The sequence below is a fragment of the Arachis ipaensis genome, chromosome B9 (genome assembly GCF_059453495.1).
Source record: "Arachis ipaensis isolate K30076 ecotype BB chromosome B9, ASM5945349v1, whole genome shotgun sequence".
Taxonomy (NCBI): domain Eukaryota; kingdom Viridiplantae; phylum Streptophyta; class Magnoliopsida; order Fabales; family Fabaceae; genus Arachis; species Arachis ipaensis.
This window is the reverse complement of record NC_142444.1, coordinates 6,374,269-6,394,409: the sequence shown is the minus strand read 5'-3', so window position 1 is coordinate 6,394,409 and position 20,141 is coordinate 6,374,269. Positions and strand designations below refer to the sequence as shown.

The window sequence follows — 20,141 nt, the reverse complement described above, 5'->3', positions numbered from 1 at the left end:
TGTTTATTAATAATTAAAAGCAATACAATTCACCAATGGCACGCTGGTTTGCTCTATTGGATTCAAATTCCAAGTATAGCTCCTCATCAAGGCCAGTCTATCCTATGATCAATGAGAGGAGACAAAAATAAGTTCAAAAGTAGGACAAAGAATTTTATGGATGAGCCTTGGTTGTTGTAGTAATTAACATATACTAAAAAAATATTCGTGTAACAAGAAATTCTCCAATAGCTAAGCTTTAGGACTTAGGAGGGCATTTAGGAACTACTCATCACCATCTCAGTCTAATATGCAAAATTATTATGCTAATTTTTCTGCTTTTAGTCATAGTAGAAGAACATTAGGGATGCAACAACCACAAGCAATGATTCATAATAGGTCTTCCATTGCAGTTAGACCTGGGTATCTTCATAATGTATTGTTGGGAAACCAAATCATGAATCCTCAATGCAGCATGCATTACTTGACGCTGGGACCGGCGTTGATGCCGCCGTGGACAGAGAAGTACTGCTGCCAAAAGAGTGGAGTTTAGGTGAAAATATAAATCCAAGCCAAGCAAATAAATAACCCCAGGTAATGTTGTAGCATTGTATGAATTACAATTATATAGCCTTTAATTCTATCATCAAGTATACGTTTCTTGCTTTAACAGGTTTAGGGAATAACAAACCTCAAGGGGAGATTGATTTGACTATGCATGTGGTAATTTTTTGATGTATAGTTGATATAAATAGATGAAAATATTATTAGATTTTATTAACATATACTAGGATTATTATAGTTTCTATTGACAAGTTTTTGAGTTAATTAATATATTTATTTATTTATTTATTATATTAATTGTAAAAATTGGTGGTTAGCTGAGGTAAAATTCTTATTTTAGTTTATTAAAATTAATTTTTAAATATAATTTTTTAAAAAATATAGCATATGACAAATTAAAATAAGACATGATTTGATAAAAATTTTTGAGAATATATTTATACTTGTAAATACATTATTTTTAGAGTAAGTTACCTATATACACTTATTTATAATTCAACGTAAACTGTTGGATTTTCATGCGGCATGTGAATGATCAGACGAAGGAGGTAAAACAAGTATAAATCACAAGACGAAATTTAAATCTCCAATACGGACTAATGAGTTGATAATTAGACTAATCTAACTTAATTAATGACATGAATTAAAATTAAGTTGTTTTATTAAATTTTTTATAATAGACCTATTACATTAAATAAAAATAAAATAAAATAAAAAAGTTCTAATTTAATCTACAAAATAAATTATTTTATCTTTATATTATTTATTTAGTTTATACTTTTTTCTTTAATTTTTTTAAATTTAATTGTTAGATTTAATTTTTTAATCCATAGAAAAAATAAGAATTTTGTTAATAGCATTGTGATATTAATAGCAATGTGACTCTATAGGGCAGGTACATATTTAACTTAATCCTGAATAAACTCTAAATTAAAGAATTAACATATTTTATTTTGTCAAGTATTATATTTTTTATATTTTAATATAAAAAAATAAAAGAACATTGGTTTGATTGCTATATTAAAATAAAATCATTTAAAAAGTTTATACGATTTTTTTTTATCAAAATAAAAGTTTATATCAAAATAAAATCATTTATAATAGGAAATTTTTTTATATTTTACCACTTTATTTTTATTATTAAATTTGTATTTAACATTGTGTGTGGAATGAAATCTCAGTTTTAATTCTATTTTTTTTGTCGCATGTAGTTTTGTTTGTATATAGCTTGCTTTTCTTTATAGTACAAGTTCTAGACCCCAACAAAATATACATGACACACATTTCACATTTGTTTTCTATTTTCATCTACCATATCATACACAATAAAACACCAAACACTAACAATAAATTTATGGTGTAATGTGTTTTATTGTGTTTGACATAGTAGGTAAAAATAGAAAATAAATATAAGATGTGTGTCATATATATTTTGTTGGGATCTAGAACTTACTTTACTATAATATCACAATACTATTAATAAAATTCTTATCTTCTCTGTGAATTAAAAAAATTAATCCTAACAATTAAGTTTTAAAAAATTAAAGAAAAAGGTACAAACTAAATAAATAATACAGAGATAAAATAATTTATTTTGTAAATTAAATTAGAACTTTTTTATCTTATTTTATTTTTATTTAAAGTGGCAGGTCTATTATAAAAAATTTAATAAAACAACTTAATTTTAAATTATGTCACAAATTAATTTAGGTTGATCTAGTTGTTAGTTCATTAGTTCGTATTGAAGATTTAAATTTTGTCTTGTGCATGGTGATAAATTAGTCATAGTGATGCATTAGTTCTTGGCGTACTCGAAAAACAAAAACAAATTTTATATACCCAAAACAACATAAAAGAGAAGACACTTTGTTACTCATATACCTTTTATAAACGTGTATAATCTGTTACATGGTGTAGCACCGGAAAACATATTATCATAAACCGCTGGTCTTTCCAGCGGTTCATACTTGCTTCACCTCCTTCAGATATCCTACACTTGAGAGCGATTTTTGATCATTCACCATGAAAAATACGTTAGCTTATAGCGATTTTTGTTATTTTCGTAAACTACTATATCCTATAGCGATTTACACAGAATTATTAAAAAAGTGTATATGGATATTTTTTTTGTAAAAATTGTATATAAATAATTTTAATTACTATTTATTTTATTTAAGTAATCTGTCCAAAATACTACATAGATATTAGAAATTAGAAATCAGTCATTAATTAGTTAATAAATAATATTTATTAGTCACAAAAAAAATAATATTTATGTATTATTTACAAAAAAATAGTTTGAATGTACTGTTGTAAGAAGTATTTGATTATTCTGTAACAAGATATTTGATTATTTTAATATAAAATCTTTTATAAATTTAATTATTTTGATGAAAAATCTTTGACAAGAAAGCTTGATTAGTCTGATATAAAATGTTAAAATTGTGTGAAATAACTTATTTTTAAGGGAAAGTATGAAGAGCTAATGGAATATTTTGACAATGTGTACAATGGAGGTTTAAGAAGTATTAGAGATATAACCATTAGTGTTATTTTTTCCCATCAGTTGAAGCTTTTGGGATGACAAATAGTCCATTGTCTTCCTAGCGGGACTCTATTTTTAATAATAATTTATTTTTTATGTTGAAAGAAATTTTCTATTATAGTATAGTTGAAAGTTAAAACATCATGCATTATGAAATTTAGATGTAAATGTTAAAGAAGAACATATCAATTACTTTCAACTTTCAACAGTTCAACACAAAGAAAACAAGAAAAAAATAATAATAAAAACCACATAACAAATTGCAGTTGTAATTTTATATTGTCTTATCGTAATGAGTTCCACTCTAACTCAAAGTTAAGCGGCAGATCCGGGGAAAAAAAATTTATTGGCAATGAATCCAAGAGTGCTTCACAATCATTGAGGTTCTCATATTTCTTAGGAGAGCTTGTGACTTTGACATCTTTCAAATCATGCCACCAACATTTTATTTGACTTGAACTGCACTCCTCTCCATCGTTGTTGCACCTTAGCTTCTCCAATAATAGCTGTTGTTGATTTGGCCAATTGACAAACTAGAATTAGATCTTTAACTTTTAACTATATATTTTCCTATCGGAGAATATTAGGTAAATAATATCATTTTGAACAACATGAACAACCACCAATCAAATAAAAACACATTACACTTTCAAATTAATCATCTAAATTTTAATATTAAAATAACCATCTATGCACCTAGTGAAATGAACATCCAATATATCTATTGTTCACATTGTTTAATATTTTTATTGTCTATCTATACTTTTCCTATCGTAAATTATACTTTCTATTTTTAAAAAATATTCATAGTGATAATTTTCCCTATATGCTTTAAGGAGATGTAAATAAATCTTTTTATAATCTTTCTAGATAAAGAGCCAATTATAATCAATTATTAGTTGGATTATAAAGAGGTTCAGAAAAGATCAAAAACAACATGTAATTCATTCTAAAAAGTCAGTTTTATTATCACAGTAAAAACAAAAAAGTTATCTGAAATGCTAATCTCTTCACTTCCCACTCCGCATCTTTCTTCTAAAAAAACCGCTTTCTTTAGCAGCGCTTTCCTCCTCCGTGCATGTGCATGCGCTTTCCTCCACCACACCTTTGCTTCTCTCCGCCGTACGTTTGCTTCCCTCCGCCGTGCCATTGCCCCCTCTTCCGTGCACTTCTCTCCGACGTTGTCATCGGTCATTCCCTCCGTCGTGCTCGTCTTGATTAAAAAAATTGTTTTGATTTTTTTTATGATTCTTGATTTTTAAAAAAGAAGCATTAAAATATAACAAATGACACATCTAAAACTAAACAAAAAGAAACATTCAAAATCATTATAAAAGAATATTTTTAACCTAACAAAAAAAATTTTAACATAACAAAAAGAAATATTTAAAATTATTGTACAAAAACTTTGAAAAAAGTGATCCCGAGAAGAAGAAGAAGAAGAAGAACCAATATGGAGGGAGAGGCAGTGCAGAAGGAAAAAAGAAGGAGAAGAAGAAAGATGCCGAAAAAGAGGAGAAGAGAGGTGAAGAAAGTAAAAGAGTACGTGTTTTTTAAACATAAAACTAGTTTTTAATATTTAAAATCAGAATCTTTTAAAAAGTTTGCTACTTTACTGCATAAAGAATTGGTTCATAAACTTTCTCATTTTTTTAATATGTATTGATAGATAATAAATTAACACAATAGCACTCAGAAAATAGAGTTATCAAACATTTTCAAACTACAGAAACTGAAAGATTCAGAACTAACAAATAAAATTCACAAAAAAACCTTTAGATTTAAAAAATTGGCAAATACAATTGATGATAATCTTACATAGTATCATGTCAGTCTTTTATATGTAATAAAATCAAAACTATTTAACAATTTATCAATTTTGTCAACTTAGTAAATCTTTAGAAGGCTACTTTAACCCTTTTATTATCTTTCACATGATTCTTGTTTTTTCACGAATCAAACCACTGAAAAAATTGATCATGCATTGGACAATCAAATCAGGAGTTAAGGGGCAATGAATCAATGACAAACCTTAAGGAATATTCTGCTGCAGAGTTTCAGGTTCAAAGAAATAATAGCAGGACGGAAGCTCCAAAACAAATCATTGATAAGAAGCACACACAACTCTTCAGTTTCTTCAGTTACCGATAACCTCAATTGTTTGATCCTTGGCAAAGGGACTTCAACATTTTGTAGTACATCTTCATTGAACAAAATCTGCTCATCAAAAATACAATTCCAACACAAATGACATCAAAAGTTCCCATGTAAAGTTTTATTTTAGCAACTAAAACAGAATTTGGTAATGTACACTTACAGATGAACCTTTCATGATTCCAAGATACAAGGATACCATAACATTTCTTGGTGCTATGTTCTGGAAAAATGCCCTAAGCCTTTTCAAATCCATACGAGATTCTAGTGGGAAGCCAAAATCAAAATCCACCTGATTTGAACAATTCACAAAAGATATAGCTGCTGGCATGTGGCTGGATTTTCCAGAATATCTACATGACTCTAAATTCGGCGCATCGATCTTAGCTTCCTTCAACTCTAAGCAAGCCTGGAAGGACAAAACCTTGAGCCTAGAACTGGAGATCATTAGGCTCTCAGATGTAACACAACCACTCAATTCCAACCTCTCAAGGAAAGGAAACTTGTCAAAAAGTTCACGCAACCATTGGTTAGAGACAAAAACAGAACTCACAGCCTCTAAAATAAGCACCTTCAAATTTCTGCACTTGTCTATACTGATATCACAAGGGAACTCTAATTTGTCATTACCGAGTTGAAGATTCTCTAGACTCGGCACATCAACATGAATTTCACGAAATCCAGAAAACTTAGCAGACTTTAGCTTTGGCAAATCATGTACTTTTACATTTTCCAATCCAACACAGTGCTCCAATATTAATTCCTCAATCATAGGACAACCAGAAATGAGATCTTCAAGAGCTTGTTCATGTCCCAAATAAACATCAACTAAGGACAATATCCGCAACATAGGGAACCTAATTCTGTGATTTACAATCAATTTGTCTGCTCTAATCTTCCCGAACAACACTAATTCAGTTAATGACTTGGCTTTCAGTACATCTGGTGGCAAGCAGTAATAATTATCAACCGCATGAGAGTCAAAATCACATCCGAAGAAACAGCCAGCAAGTTGAAGTTCAAGCTTTAGCACCTGAATACTACTACTTTCACCTACTATCTTCATCCACCGGTCAACGAGATGTGGCATGAACAGAGGATGGAAGAACATCATACTCAGGTTAAATTCTTTGATGGCAAAGCCGTGGTGGTGGAACCTAACAAGTGTCCTGTCCACAGATTTGAGGAAGCTGTTCACTTTCCTCCTGTTTTCTTGTATCTTCAGGGGATCTTTTCTATCCTTCACGTGCACGCGCACGCATCGAGAGCCGTGGAAGACCAAGATGGGGAATGAGGACCATGTTTCATGCCAAGCCTTGGACAAAACACTGGTCCTTGCAGCATCTTCGTAAGGCAACCTTGAAAGAATGTCATGAAGGATTATCTTTGGCAGATCAGAAATTTTGTCCATCTCCTTAATAAAAACTCTGAGCTCCCCTAACAAACAATTACTAAGGATTAAACAATGTTCTTCAATTACATTCAACAATTCTATGCTAATAACTTTCATAATAATAGAAGAGAAAGGTCATTGATATATTGAAATGAAAGGTTGTAGTGGGATGCAAGTGTATGAAAAAGCTGTTTGAGTGTAAATTGCATACCAGTGTGTTGAAGAATTGCTGAGGCTGAGATCGTTGATGTGCATTGAGATTTTGGTAAAGTGTGAAAAACCTATCTCATCAAGATCTTCATCTGCTATGAATTATTGAATTTATTTTTCAGGCAACTATCTTTCTTTCTTCCCTGCCAGTGCCTTGTCATGTCAAATATGACTCATCAAATATTTCAGGTTAAGGTTTAATCAACTTTCTTCCGTTTGAAACTAGTGTTGCATTTAAAACAGTAAAAGGAAGGAATGGGAGGAGATAGTGGAATTTAGGGGGTATACATGACCCGCCCGGTTCGAAGATCCGGCCCTCCCTGACTCGAATATTTTGGAATTAATTTAGTGTGATTTTACGAAGTTTAGGTTCACGTAAGAGTTTCAAAAATAGATTCCATCATTATTTAGAGTTAGATCCAAATTAAGGCAAATCTAATTTCATCTACCCTATGTACATCTTAGGGGACTAAGAAGGTATATATGTTTTAAATTAATGCTAAAATTATGTTATATTTATTATAAGCTTATTGTTTTGTTTTTAATCACATTTGTTGAATTAGGAAATAGATAAAAAAAAAAGCATAAAATTAGAATTTATGATCAAATTCAAGTTCAAGTATGGTTATCAATGTAGTATTTTTTCTTCTTTATAAATGAGTGCATCATAAACTTTTGACATAACATTTATTAAGACTCGGATTTCATCTAGTAGAGATCTGGTTTTAGTGTGGCCCAAGAGTGTGTGATTTTATCGGGTTTAGAATCGGATAAGGATCTCAAAAATAGATCCGATCATTATTTAGGGTCGGGTCTGGATCAAAGTAAATCCAGTTTCACCCGACTTATGTACACCCCAGTAAAATTAATCAAAACCTAAAATAGTATTTTTATATTTAACAATAAAAAATAAACTAAGTTATATTACTAATAAAATGTATTATTTTTTTATTAATATTTGACTAATTTTAAATTCTAAATCTTAAATTCTAAATACTAATAATACAAAAATAAAATATTAATTTATATTAATAAAAGATTACTCCCCTAATATTTCTCTAAAAGCTAATTATAAAATAGAGTATTATTTTTGAATTATCAACTACAACATTAAATTCGAAACAAGTAAGATTAATACTAGCGAAGGACATATTTGCCAATGTCAAAAAAGATTTAGAATCTTGATAAGTAAAAGTAATCAAATTCGGAGCATTAATCCATGCATTCTCCAAATTAGAACACCAAGCAACCTTTAAAGCTTTAAGTTGCACCACTGGAAAGATACATATCTCTAGATAGAACGCAATTTCGTTAATTTCAGTTTCTCAAGGCCATAAAATGTATGGAAAAGTTCAAGAAACCACATGCTTGTGAGAATCAAATTGTTTGGATATTGAAAGCCAAAATATATAATAACATAGCATGAACTTAGCTAATTAAATCAAAACCCTACTATAATTGGAAAGTATATATATAATGCAAATTAAAATTAAGGAGAACTAAAAAGGCAACAATATCATATACTAGATAAGCACAATTTGTGAATACAAAGTTTTGATTATCAAGAGCTGAAACATGGTGCCATCATCAGATAATACTAGTAGCCACCATCTCAGTCTAATATGCAAAATTATTATGCTAATTTTTCTGCTTTTAGTCATAGTAGAAGATCATTAGGGATGCAACAACCACAAGCAATGATTCATAACAGGTCTTCGATTGCAGTTGGACCTGGTATCTTCATAATTTATTGTTGGGAAACCAAATCATGAATCCTCAATGCAGCATGAATTAGTTGACGCTGGGACCGGCGTTGATGCGGCCGCCGGACAGAGAAGTACTGCCGCCAAAAGAGTTGAGTTTAGGTGAAAATATAAATCCAAGCCAAGCAAATAAATAACCACCAGGCAATGTTGTAGCATTGGATGGATTACAATTATATAGCTTTTAATTCTATCATCACGTTTAAGTTTAAGTATACGTTTCTTGCTTTAACAGGTCTTAGGGAATAACAAACCTCAAGGAGAGATCGAATTGACTATCCATGTGGTAATTTTCTAATGTATGGTTGATGTAAATAGATGAAAATATTATTAGATTTTATTAACATATACTAGGATTATTATAGTTTCTGTTGACAAGTATTTGAGTTAATTAATATATTTATTTACTTATTTATTATATTAATTGTAAGGATTGGTGGTTAGGTGCAGTAAAACTCTTACTTTTAGTTTATTAAAATTAATTTTTAAATATAATTTTTTTTTAAATTATAGCATATGGTAAATTAAAATAAGCCAATAAGGCATGATTTGATAAAGATTTTTTAGAAGATAGTTATACTTGAAAATACATCATCTTTTACATGATAAATTAAAAACGATTGTGTATATGTGTTTGTAGTTTTTTTGGTGGCTATATGTGTTTGTAGTTTTAAAAAGTTAAAAGTTTTTGAAAGCACGTAACAATATTTTGTGAAAATTAGTTTATACTTATTCAAAATATTAAAAAGTCTAAAATATATAATAAATATTTAAATGTAAAGTTTTATTCAGAGTCAAAATTTTCTCCCATTTCATGAAATTAGATGTGAATGTTAAAGTAGAACATATCAATTACTTTCAACTAGTTCATCAACAGTTCAACAATAAGAAGGCAAGAAACAAAAATGACACAACAAATTGCAGTTGTAATTTTATATTTTAAGCTGTCTTACTGAATTACTGTAATGAGTCCCACTCTAACTGAAAGTTAAGCCGCAGAGCCGGGGAAGAAAAATTTATTGGCAAAGAATCCAAGAGTGCTTCACAATCACTGAGGTTCTCATATTTCTCAGGAGAGCTTCTGACTCTGACAACTTTCAAATCATGCCACCAACATTTCATTGGACTTGAACTGCAGCATCTCTCTTCCTCATTGTTGCACCTTAGCTTCTCCAATAATAGCTGTTGTTGATTTGGCCAATTGACAACTAGAATTAGAGAGGTGAAGGGGGTGGGAGGGTACATGTTTTTTAAGCGTAAAACTAATTTTTAAAATTTAAAAATCAGATTTTTTTTAAAAAGTTGGCTACTTTACTGCATATAGAATTGGTTCATAAACTTTCTCATTTTTTTCAATATATATTGATATATAATAAATTAACACAATAGCACTCAGAAAATGGAGTTATCAAACATTTTCAAACTACCGAAACTGAAAGATTCAGAACTAACAACGAAAATTCACAAAAAAATCCTTTAGATTTAAAAAATTGGCAAATACAATTGATGATAATCTTACATAGTATCATGTTAGTCTTTTATGTAACAAAAACAAAACTATTTAACATTTATCAATTTTGTCAACTTAGTAAATCTTTAGAAGGTTACTTTAACCTTTTTATTATCTTTCAAATGATTTTTGTTTTTTCACGAATCAAACCACTGAAAAAATTGATCATGCATTGGACAATCAAATCAGGAGTTAAGGGGCAATGAATCAATGACAAACCTTAAGGAATATTCTGCTGCAGAGTTTCAGGTTCAAAGAAATAATAGCAGGACGGAAGCTCCAAAACAAATCATTGATAAGAAGCACACACAACTCTTCAGTTTCTTCAGCTACCGATAACCTCAATTCTTTGATCCTTGGCAAAGGGACTTGAACATTTTGTAGTACATCTTCATTGAACACAATCTGCTCATCCAAAATACAAATCCAACACAAATGACATCAAAGTTCTCCATGTAAAGTTTTATTTTAGCAACTAAAACATAATTTGGTAATGTACACTTACAGATGAACCTTTCATGATTCCAAGATACAAGGATACCATAACATTTCTTGGTGCTATGTTCTGGAGAAATGCCCTAAGCCTTTTCAAATCCATAATACGAAATCCTATTGTGAAGACAACATCAAAATCCACCTGATTTGAACAGTTCACAAAAGACATAGCTGCTGGCATGTGGCTGGATTGTCCAGAATATCTACATGACACTAAATTCGGCGCATCGATCCTAGCTTCCTTCAACTCTACACAAGCATCGAAGGACAAAACCTTGAGGCGAGAACTGGAGATCATTAGGCTCTCAGATGTAATACAACCACTTAATTCCAACCTCTCAAGGAAAGGAAACTTGTCAAAAAGTTCAAGCAACCATTGGTTAGAGACAAAAACAGAACTCACAGCCCCTAAAAGAAACACCTTCAAATTTCTGCACTTGTCTATACTGATATCACAAGGGAACTCTAATTCGTCATTACCAAGATGAAGATACTCTAGACTCGGCACATCAACATGAATTTCACGAAATCCAGAAAACTTAGCAGACTTTAGCTTAGGCAAATCATGTACTTTTACATTTTCCAATCCAACACAGTGCTCCAATATTAATTGCTCAATCATAGGACAACCAGAAATGAGATCTTCAAGCGCTTGTTCATGTCCCAAATAAACATTAACTAAGGACAATATCCGCAACATAGGGAACCTAATTCTGTGATTTACAATCAATTTGTCTGCTCTAATCTTCCCTAACAACACTAATTCAGTTAATGACTTGGCTTTCAGTACATCTGCTGACAAGTAGTAATAATTATCAACCCCGTGTGAGTCAAACTCACATCCAAAGAAACAGTCAGCAAGTTGAAGTTTAAGCTTTAGCACCTGAATACTACTACTTTCACTTACTATCTTCATCCACCGGTCCACGCGATGTGGCATGAACCGAGGATGGAAGAACATCATACTAAGGTTAAATTCTTTGATGGCAAAGCCGTGGTGGTGGAACCTAACAAGTGTCCTATCCACAGACTTGAGGAAGCTGTTCGCTTTCCTCCTGTTGTCTTGTATCTTCAGGGGATCTTTTCTATCCTCCCAGTGCACGTGCACGCATCGAGAGCCGTCGAAGACCAAGATGGGAAATGAGGACCATGTTTCATGCCAAGCCTTGGACAAAACACTGGTCCTTGCAGCATCTTCGTAAGGCAACCTTGAAAGAATGTCATGCAGGATTATCTTTGGCAGATCAGAAATTTTGTCCATTTCCTTAATAAAATCTCTGAGCTCCCCTAACAGAAACAATTACTAAGGATTAAACAATGTTCTTCAATTACATTCAATAATTCTATGCTAATTACTTTCATCATAATAGAAGAGAAGGGTCATTGATATATTGAAATGAAAGGTTGTAGTGGGATGCAAGTGTATGAAAAGCTGTTTGAGTGCAAATTGCATACCAGTGTGTTGAAGAATTGCTGAGACTGAGATCGTTGATGTGCATTGAGATTTTGGTAAAGTGTGAAAAACCTATCTCATGAATCAAGATCTTCATCTGCTATGAATTATTGAATTTATTTTTCAAGCAACTATCTTTCTTTCTTCCCTGCCTGTGCCTTGTCATGTCAAATATGACTCATCAAATATTTCAGGTTAAGGTTTAAAGAACTTTCTCCCGTTTGAAAGTTGTGTAGCGTGTAAAACAGTAAAATGAAGGAGTGGGAGGAGATAGTGGAAGTTAGGATACACATGACCCGGCCGGTCCGAAGATCTGGTTCAGACTCGAATATTTTGGGATTAATTTAGTGTGATTTTACTGCGTCTAGAATTAGATAAGAATTTTAAAAATAAACTTGATCATTATTTAGAGTTGGATCCGGATTAAGGCGAACTCAGTTACACCCTTAATGTGTACTTTAGGGAAACTAATTCTAATATTATGTTATATTAGTTATAAGCTTATTGTTTTGTTTTTAATCACATTTGTTGAATTAGAAAATAGATCAAAAAATCATGAAATTAGAATTTTTGAACAAATTTAAGTTCAAGTATGATTATCAACTTCTCTGCAATAAGTATTTTTTCTTCTTTATAAATGAGTGCATCATAATTTTTTGACATAACTTTTATCAAGACCCGGACTTCGGCTGGGTTTGGTAAAGCTTTTGCTTTTCAAAAGTAGCTTATAAAAGCTGTCTTTTAAAAAGACAGCTTTTTAAAAGCTACAGCACGTGCATTTCGTAAAATCAAATTAAAAATGACTTTTAATAAGTACAAGCACTACAATTGTGTTTGGTAAAACAGCTTTTAAAAGTTGAAAAAATTATAATAAACATGTTTATAACAAAAAATTTTTTTTTTTTCAAATTCTTTAAACTATAAAATATTTTAAAATAAAATAATTTTAAAATAAAAAATCCATAATAAACATAAATATAATAAATAAATTTTTTATTTTTTAACTTTAAAATTTTATATAAGTATCATAAAATTTGTATGTAATCCAATGTTAGTACTGGGTACGTCCATTACCCACCTATATATATTGGTTCACCTTTACATATCACAAAAAATAGGACACATATATCAAATAAACTACTCTTATGATTATATATCTATATTTACATATGTATATACATGTTGTTATTATAATTTTGACTAATGTTCATGCAAAAAAAATTTTATGATTGGTTTTCATAAACCAGGTCAACCTCTTCCCGTTTCAAATAATAGAAAAAAACAAACAAACATAATAGATCTACTGACAAAATACAAAATTAACGCAAAAAAAATAATATAAATTGATAGAAGTTCATACCTAATATGTGATAGAGATGTATTTGTATTGAAATTTGTGAAGATTAGGTTCAAAAATAAAAAATATATGAAGATTGTGTTAGAATTTGTGAAAGTTAGGATGAGAAATTAGAAATATACGAGGATTTCAATGGCAATATAATAGCGGGAAATATGTGCGAGAAAATGAAAAAAATTTTGTAAGCATAAGCCATCTTTGAAAAGCTCCCTCCTAGGTGCTTTCAAAAGCACCCCTAACTTTTAAAAGCCGCAAGCACAAGGACTTGAGCTTTTTAATTTACCAAACGCAAAATGACGTGCTTGTGCACCTCCTGAAAAAGCTTTACCAAACCTAGCCTTCACCCAGTAGAAACCTGATTTTAGTGTGGCCCGGAAATAATGTGATTTTACTGGGACTAGGATCGGTTAAGAATATTAAAAATAGACTCAATCGTTATTTAAGGTCAGATTCGGGTCAAGGTAAATCCGGTTTCACCCGACCCATGTTCACCCCAGTAGAATTAATCACAACTTAAAATAGTATTTTTATATTTAACAATAAAAAATAGATTAAGTTATATTACCAATAAAATTTATTATTTTTTATTAATATTTGACTAATTCTAAATTCTAAATTCTAAATCTTAAATCCTAAATACTAATAACAAAAAAAAATAAAATATTAGTTTATATTAATAAATGATTACTCCCCTAATATTTCTCTAAAAGCTAATTATAAAATAGGGTATTATTTTTGAATTGCCAACCACAACATTAAATTCGAAACAAGTAAGATTAATACTAGCGAAGGACATATTTGCCAATGCCACAGAAGATTTAGATTCTTGATAAGTAAAAGTAATCAAACTCGGAGCATTAATCTACGCATTCTCCAAATTAGAACACCAAGCAACCTTTAAAACTTTAAGCTGCACCACTGAAAAGATGCATTTCTCTAGATAGAACGCAATTTCGTTAATTTCAGTTTCTCAAGGCCATAAAATGTATGGAAAAGTTCAAGAAACCACATGCTTGTGAGAATCAAATTGTTTGGATATTGAAAGCTTAGATATTTTACATTTGAACACGTACATGTGTTCCTATTAGAGGTTCTATTGTTAAGAGTAATTCACCAAGTAAAAAAAAATATAAAATGAGAAGATATATAATCTAATTTAATTTGAAGGCATTAACTTAGTAAGTCTCTCGTCTTATTAGAGTGTTAGGGGACCAGCACTTTTGTTAAATTCTGACCAGCACTTAATCATCAAAAGGAAATTGAATGCTTCTACACCATTAGATGCAATCACACACCATTAAAAACATCATTGATGGCTAATTGATAGCTAAAAACTACAAAATCTCCTGACCTCCTAAACTTTTTCCTAATTTAATATAGTAATTAAATTGAAAAAAAAAATTGATATATAATAACATAGCATGATAACTTAGCTAATTAAATCAAAACCCTACTATAATTGGAAAGCATAGATATAATCCAAATTAAAATTAAGGAGAACTAAATGGCAACAATATCATATACTAGATAAGCACAATTTGTGAATACATTGTTTTGATTATCAAGATCTGAAACATGGTGCCATCATCAGATAATACTAGTAGCCACCATCTCAGTCTAATATGCAAAATTATTATGCTAATTTTTCTGCTTTTAGTCATAGTAGAAGAACATTAGGGATGCAACAACCACAAGCAATGATTCATAATAGGTCTTCGATTGAAGTTGGACCTGGTATCTTCATAATGTATTGTTGGGAAACCAAATCATGAATCCTCAATGCAGCATGAATTAGTTGACGCTGGGACCCCGCCGGACAGAGAAGTACTGCCGCCAAAAGAGTTGAGTTTAGATGAAAATATAAATCCAAGCCAAGCAAATAAATAACTACCAGGCAATGTTGTAGCATTGCATGAATTACAATTATATAGCTTTTAATTCTATCATCACTTTTTAAGTATACGTTTCTTGCTTTAACGGGTCTAGGGAATAACAAACCTCAAAGAGAGATCGAATTGACTATCCATGTGGTAATTTTCTAATGTATGGTTGATAAAAATAGATGAAAATATTGTTAGATTTTATTATCATATACTAGGATTATTATAGTTTCTGTTGACAAGTATTTGAGTTAATTAATATATTTATTTACTTATTTATTATATTAATTGTAAGGATTGGTGGTTAGGTGCAGTAAAACTCTTACTTTTATTTTATTAAAATTAATTTTTAAATATAATTTTTTTAAAATTATAGAATATGATAATTTAAAATAAGGCATGATTTGATAAAACTTTTTGAGAAGATATTTATACTTGTAAATACATCATTTTTTTACATGATAAATTAAAAACGATTGTGTATATGTGTTTGTAGTTTTAAAAAGTTAAAAGTTTTGAAAGCACGTAAGAATATTTTGTGAAAATTAGTTTATACTTATTCAAAATATTAAAAAGTCTAAAACATATAATAAATGTTCAAATGTAAAGTTCCATTCAGAATCAAATTTTCTCTCATTTTATGAAATTTAGATGTGAATGTTAAAGCAGAACATATCAATTACTTTCAACTGGTTCATCAACAGTTCAACAATAAGAAGGCAAGGAAAAAAAAAACAAAAAAACAAAAACGACACAACAAATTGCAGTTGTAATTTTATATTTTAAGTTGTCTTACTGTAACGAGTCCCACTCTAACTGAAAGTTAAGCCGAAGAGCCGGGAAAGAAAAATTTAATGGCATTGAATCCAAGAGTGCTTCACAATCACTGATGTTCTCATATTTCTCAGGATAGCTTCTGACTTTGACATCTTTCAAATCATGCCACCAACATTTCATTTGACTTGAACTGCAGCATCTCTCTTCCTCGTTGTTGCACCTTAGCTTCTCCAATAGTAGCTGTTGTTGATTTGGCCAATTCACAACTAGAATTAGAGAGGTCAAGGGGGTGGGAGAGTACGTGTTTTTTAAGCGTAAAACTAGTTTTTAAAATTTAAAAATCAGAATTTTTTAAAAAGTTGGCTATATAGAATTGGTTCATAAACTTTCTCAAACCATTGAAAAAATTGATCATGCATTGGACAATCAAATCAGGAGTTAAGGGGCAATTAATCAATGACAAACCTTAAGGAATATTCTGCTGCAAAGTCTCACGTTCAAAGAAATAATAGCAGGACGGAAGCTCCAAAACAAATCATTGATAAGAAGCACACAGAACTCTTCAGTTTTTTCAGCTACCGATAACCTCAATTCTTTGATCCTTGGCAAAGGGACTTGAACATTTTGTAGTACATCTTCATTGAACACAATCTGCTCATCCAAAATACAATTCCAACACAAATGACATCAAAGTTCTCCATGTAAACTTTTATTTTAGCGACTAAAACATAATTTGGTAATGTACACTTACAGATGAAGCTCTCATGATTCCAAGATACAAGGATACCATAACATTTATTGGTGCTATGTTCTGGAAAAATGCCCTAAGCCTTTTCAAATCCATACGAGATTCTAGTGGGAAGCCAAAATCAAAATCCACCTGATTTGAACAATTCACAAAAGATATAGCTGCTGGCATGTGGCTGGAGTTTCCATAATATCTACATGACTCTAAATTCGGCGCATCGATCTTAGCTTCCTTCAACTCTAAGCAAGCCTGGAAGGACAAAACCTTGAGCCTAGAACTGGAGATCATTAGGCTCTCAGATGTAACACAACCACTTAATTCCAACGTCTCAAGGAAAGGAAACTTGTCAAAAAGTTCACGCAACCATTGGTTAGAGACAAAAACAGAACTCACAGCCTCTAAAATAAACACCTTCAAATTTCTGCACTTGTCTATACTGATATCACAAGGGAACTCTAATTTGCCATTACCAAGTTCAAGATACTCTAGACTCGGTACATCAACATGAATTTCACGAAATCCAGAAAACTTAGCAGACTTTAGCTTAGGCAAATCATGTACTTTTACATTTTCCAATCCAACACAGTGCTCCAATACTAAATCCTCAATCATAGGACAACCAGAAATGAGATCTTCAAGCGCTTGTTCATGTCCCAAATAAACATAAACTAAGGACAATATCCGCAACATAGGGAACCTAATTCTGTGATTTACAATCAATTTGTCTGCTCTAATCTTCCCTGACAACACTAATTCAGTTAATGACTTGGCTTTCAGTATATCTGGTGGCAAGTAGTAATAATTATCAACGGCGTGTGAGTCAAACTCACATCCAAAGTAACAGTCAGCAAGTTCAAGTTCAAGCTTTAGCACCTGAATACTGCTACTTTCACCTACTATCTTCATCCACAGGTCGACGAGATGTGGCATGAACCGAGGATGGAAGAACATCATACTCAGGTTAAATTCTTTGATGGCAAAGCCGTGGTGGTGGAACCTAACAAGTCTCCTATCCACAGACTTGAGGAAGCTGTTCGCTTTCCTCCTGTTTTCTTGTATCGTCAGGGGATCTTTTCTATCCATCCAGAGCATGTGGCCGCCTTGAGAGCCGTCGAAGACCAAGATGGGGAATGAGGACCATGTTTCATGCCAAGCCTTGGACAAAACACTGGTCCTTGCAGCATCTTCGTAAGGCAACCTTGAAAGAATGTCATGCAGGATTATCTTTGGCAGATCAGAAATTTTGTCCATTTCCTTAATAAAATCTCTGAGCTCCCCTAACAGAAACAATTACTAAGGATTAAATAATGTTCTTCAATTACATTCAATAATTCTATGCTAATAACTTTCATCATAATAGAAGAGAAGTGTCATTGATATATTGAAATGAAAGGTTGTAGTGGGATGCAAGTGTATGAAAAAGCTGTTTGAGTGTAAATTGCATACCAGTGTGTTGAAGAATTGCTGAGACTGAGATCGTTGATGTGCATTGAGAATTTGGTAAAGTGTGAAAAACCTATCTCATCAAGATCTTCATCTGCTATGAATTATTGAATTTATTTTTCAAGCAACTATTTTTCTTTCTTCCCTGCCAGTGCCTTGTCATGTCAAATATGACTCATCAAATATTTCAGGTTAAGGTTTAATCAACTTTCTCCCGTTTGAAACTTGTGTTGCATGTAAAACAGTAAAAGGAAGGAGTGCGAGGAGATAGTGGAATTAATCAAAACTTGAAATAATATTTTTTTACTTAACAATAAAAAATAAAATAAGTTATATTACTAATAAAATTTATTATTTTTATCAATATTTGACTACCTCTTACACTTTGTTTGGATGTAGAAAAGAAAATAAAAAGAAAGAAAATAAGAAAAAAATAAAAAAAAATAAAATTATTTGTATGTTGTTTGGATGAATAGAAAATAGATATAAAAAATAAAGAGAAATTTTTTTTTTTGGATAAAAAGAAAATTGAGAAGAATGAAAATTATAATAGTATAAAATTACATTAATATTTTTATCATAAAATAAATTATAAATCTTTTTATTATTCATTTTTTATTATATTTTATAAAATATTATAATTTTATATATTTAATTTAAATTATTTATCTAATACATATAATATTTAAATATAAAATTCTATTATAATAATATATTAAAACTAAATTTATATTAATAATTGTTAATAATAATATAACTAAGGGTAGTATTGAAAATGTAAAAAATATGACAATTTCTTTTTTGTTTTCTTGCTTATGATGGAAAGAAATTTTTTTTTGTGAAACCTACACATAGGGGTGTCCGCGGATTGGATCGGATCGGATATGGCCAAAAATTCGATCCGATCCGCATTAAAATTATCGGATCGGATCGGATCCAATATCCGCAGCTTTTAAGGTCGGATCGGATCGGATATCGGATATATCCGCAAAACACAAAAATATTTTTAAAAGCTTATTTTTATTAAAAAATATCAATAAAATTCATTTTTTCTATTCTTTTAAATATGTTTACTTTTAAAATAATATTAAACATACTTTTCTTAAATAATAAATTAAAATAATATAACATATATGATAATTATTAATTGAAATAAAACATAAAAAGAATATTTACTTATTTATTTCTTTAATTTTGCGGATACGCGGATATGCGGATCGGATATGCGGATATCAACACAAAATCCGCAATCCGATCCGATTAGTGTGTGGATCCGATCCGATCCGATCCAAAAGCCTTGCGGATCGGATCCATATCCGCAATTTTCGGATCGGATTCGGATAAACACCGCGGATATGCAGATCGGATCCGATCCATGGACACCCCTACCTACACAAGAATTTTCTTTCCTTCTTATTTTCTTTGATAACCAAACAAAGAAAAATATCATTTTTTATTCATTTTCTTTCCATCTATTTTCTTTCCACTCATTTTCCCTCCAACCAAATATAGTGTTAAGTTTTTAAGTTATTAACTTGTCCAAATGCCAAAAGTAGGCTATGCTTCAGTGAATTGGAGAGTGAGGTTCAAGTGTTCAACCCGAAATGCCTAGGGAAACTAAGATCAAGTCGAATTAAATTGATTCCTTTCACAGTCTTCAACATGACTATCCGATAAATTTTGGTTTTGTAAAGAATGTTTGGACAATGGTATAGTGAGAAGCCGGGCTGAGCAAGCAAAGAATGCACCTAAAAACAAGGAAAACAAACCAGATACTTTGCTAAAAACGACAAATTTCTCACTAGAAAATTGATCATTGGCAATTATGAATTATCTTATTCTCTAATTTATATTCCCCTTAGTTTTTCTT

At 30.8% G+C, this 20,141-nt stretch overlaps 3 protein-coding genes across 11 annotated transcripts; all 3 read right to left on the bottom strand.

Annotated features, from left to right (window-relative positions):
• Nucleotides 1–3,252: 3,252 nt before the first annotated feature.
• LOC107617343 (FBD-associated F-box protein At5g60610) lies at nt 3,253–7,086 on the bottom strand. 4 transcript variants are annotated; one of them, XM_016319090.3, is made up of 4 exons: nt 6,847–7,086; nt 5,406–6,679; nt 5,120–5,305; nt 3,253–3,594 (listed from the first exon to the last, which is right to left on the bottom strand). In XM_016319090.3, exons 2-4 carry the CDS (start codon nt 6,651–6,653, stop codon nt 3,373–3,375), a joined length of 1,656 nt encoding a protein of 551 aa, XP_016174576.1. In that variant the 5' UTR covers nt 6,654–6,679; nt 6,847–7,086; the 3' UTR covers nt 3,253–3,372. The 4 variants fall into 4 exon arrangements, with proteins under 4 accessions (XP_016174576.1, XP_020967800.1, XP_088355771.1 ...); XM_021112141.2 differs by having other exon boundaries at nt 3,253–4,301; nt 6,847–7,063; XM_088499645.1 differs by having other exon boundaries at nt 5,406–6,669; nt 6,847–7,048.
• A 1,248-nt stretch (nt 7,087–8,334) lies between these two features.
• On the bottom strand, nt 8,335–12,345 carry LOC107617342 (FBD-associated F-box protein At5g60610). 4 transcript variants are annotated; one of them, XM_021112138.2, is made up of 5 exons: nt 12,069–12,345; nt 10,624–11,900; nt 10,338–10,523; nt 9,562–9,790; nt 8,335–8,685 (listed from the first exon to the last, which is right to left on the bottom strand). In XM_021112138.2, the coding sequence occupies exons 2-4, from the start codon at nt 11,872–11,874 to the stop codon at nt 9,566–9,568; spliced, it is 1,662 nt and encodes a 553-aa protein (XP_020967797.1). In that variant the 5' UTR covers nt 11,875–11,900; nt 12,069–12,345; the 3' UTR covers nt 8,335–8,685; nt 9,562–9,565. The 4 variants fall into 4 exon arrangements, with proteins under 4 accessions (XP_020967797.1, XP_016174573.1, XP_016174574.1 ...); XM_016319087.3 differs by having other exon boundaries at nt 9,570–9,790; XM_016319088.3 differs by having other exon boundaries at nt 9,570–9,790; nt 10,624–11,890.
• Nucleotides 12,346–14,914: 2,569 nt separating this feature from the next.
• LOC148543617 (FBD-associated F-box protein At5g60610-like) lies at nt 14,915–18,517 on the bottom strand. 3 transcript variants are annotated; one of them, XM_088499878.1, is made up of 5 exons: nt 18,275–18,517; nt 16,832–18,105; nt 16,546–16,731; nt 16,100–16,320; nt 14,915–15,250 (listed from the first exon to the last, which is right to left on the bottom strand). In XM_088499878.1, the coding sequence occupies exons 2-5, from the start codon at nt 18,077–18,079 to the stop codon at nt 15,190–15,192; spliced, it is 1,716 nt and encodes a 571-aa protein (XP_088356004.1). In that variant the 5' UTR covers nt 18,080–18,105; nt 18,275–18,517; the 3' UTR covers nt 14,915–15,189. The 3 variants fall into 3 exon arrangements, with proteins under 3 accessions (XP_088356004.1, XP_088356005.1, XP_088356006.1); XM_088499879.1 differs by having other exon boundaries at nt 16,832–18,095; nt 18,275–18,465; XM_088499880.1 differs by having other exon boundaries at nt 16,832–18,026; nt 18,275–18,457.
• Nucleotides 18,518–20,141: the final 1,624 nt, after the last annotated feature.

What these genes read in the sequence shown, in the direction of transcription:
- LOC107617343 (XM_021112141.2), bottom strand. Translation starts at nt 6,653, where the DNA reads ATGGACAAAATTTCTGATCTGCCAAAGATAATCCTTCATGACATTCTT. An exon ending in GAATCATGAAAGGTTCATCT is followed by an intron (nt 5,306 to 5,405) that starts GTAAGTGTACAT and finishes TTTGATGAGCAG; the next exon opens with ATTTTGTTCAATGAAGATGT. An exon ending in GCAGCAGAATATTCCTTAAG is followed by an intron (nt 4,302 to 5,119) that starts GTTTGTCATTGA and finishes TTTTTAATCAAG; the next exon opens with ACGAGCACGACGGAGGGAAT.
- LOC107617342 (XM_016319087.3), bottom strand. Translation starts at nt 11,874, where the DNA reads ATGGACAAAATTTCTGATCTGCCAAAGATAATCCTGCATGACATTCTT. An exon ending in GCAGCAGAATATTCCTTAAG is followed by an intron (nt 9,791 to 10,337) that starts GTTTGTCATTGA and finishes AATCAACAACAG; the next exon opens with CTATTATTGGAGAAGCTAAG. An exon ending in TTAGAGTGGGACTCATTACA is followed by an intron (nt 8,686 to 9,569) that starts GTAATTCAGTAA and finishes TTTTGGCGGCAG; the next exon opens with TACTTCTCTGTCCGGCGGCC.
- LOC148543617 (XM_088499878.1), bottom strand. Translation starts at nt 18,079, where the DNA reads ATGGACAAAATTTCTGATCTGCCAAAGATAATCCTGCATGACATTCTT. An exon ending in GCAGCAGAATATTCCTTAAG is followed by an intron (nt 16,321 to 16,545) that starts GTTTGTCATTGA and finishes AATCAACAACAG; the next exon opens with CTACTATTGGAGAAGCTAAG. An exon ending in TTAGAGTGGGACTCGTTACA is followed by an intron (nt 15,251 to 16,099) that starts GTAAGACAACTT and finishes TTTTGGCGGCAG; the next exon opens with TACTTCTCTGTCCGGCGGGG.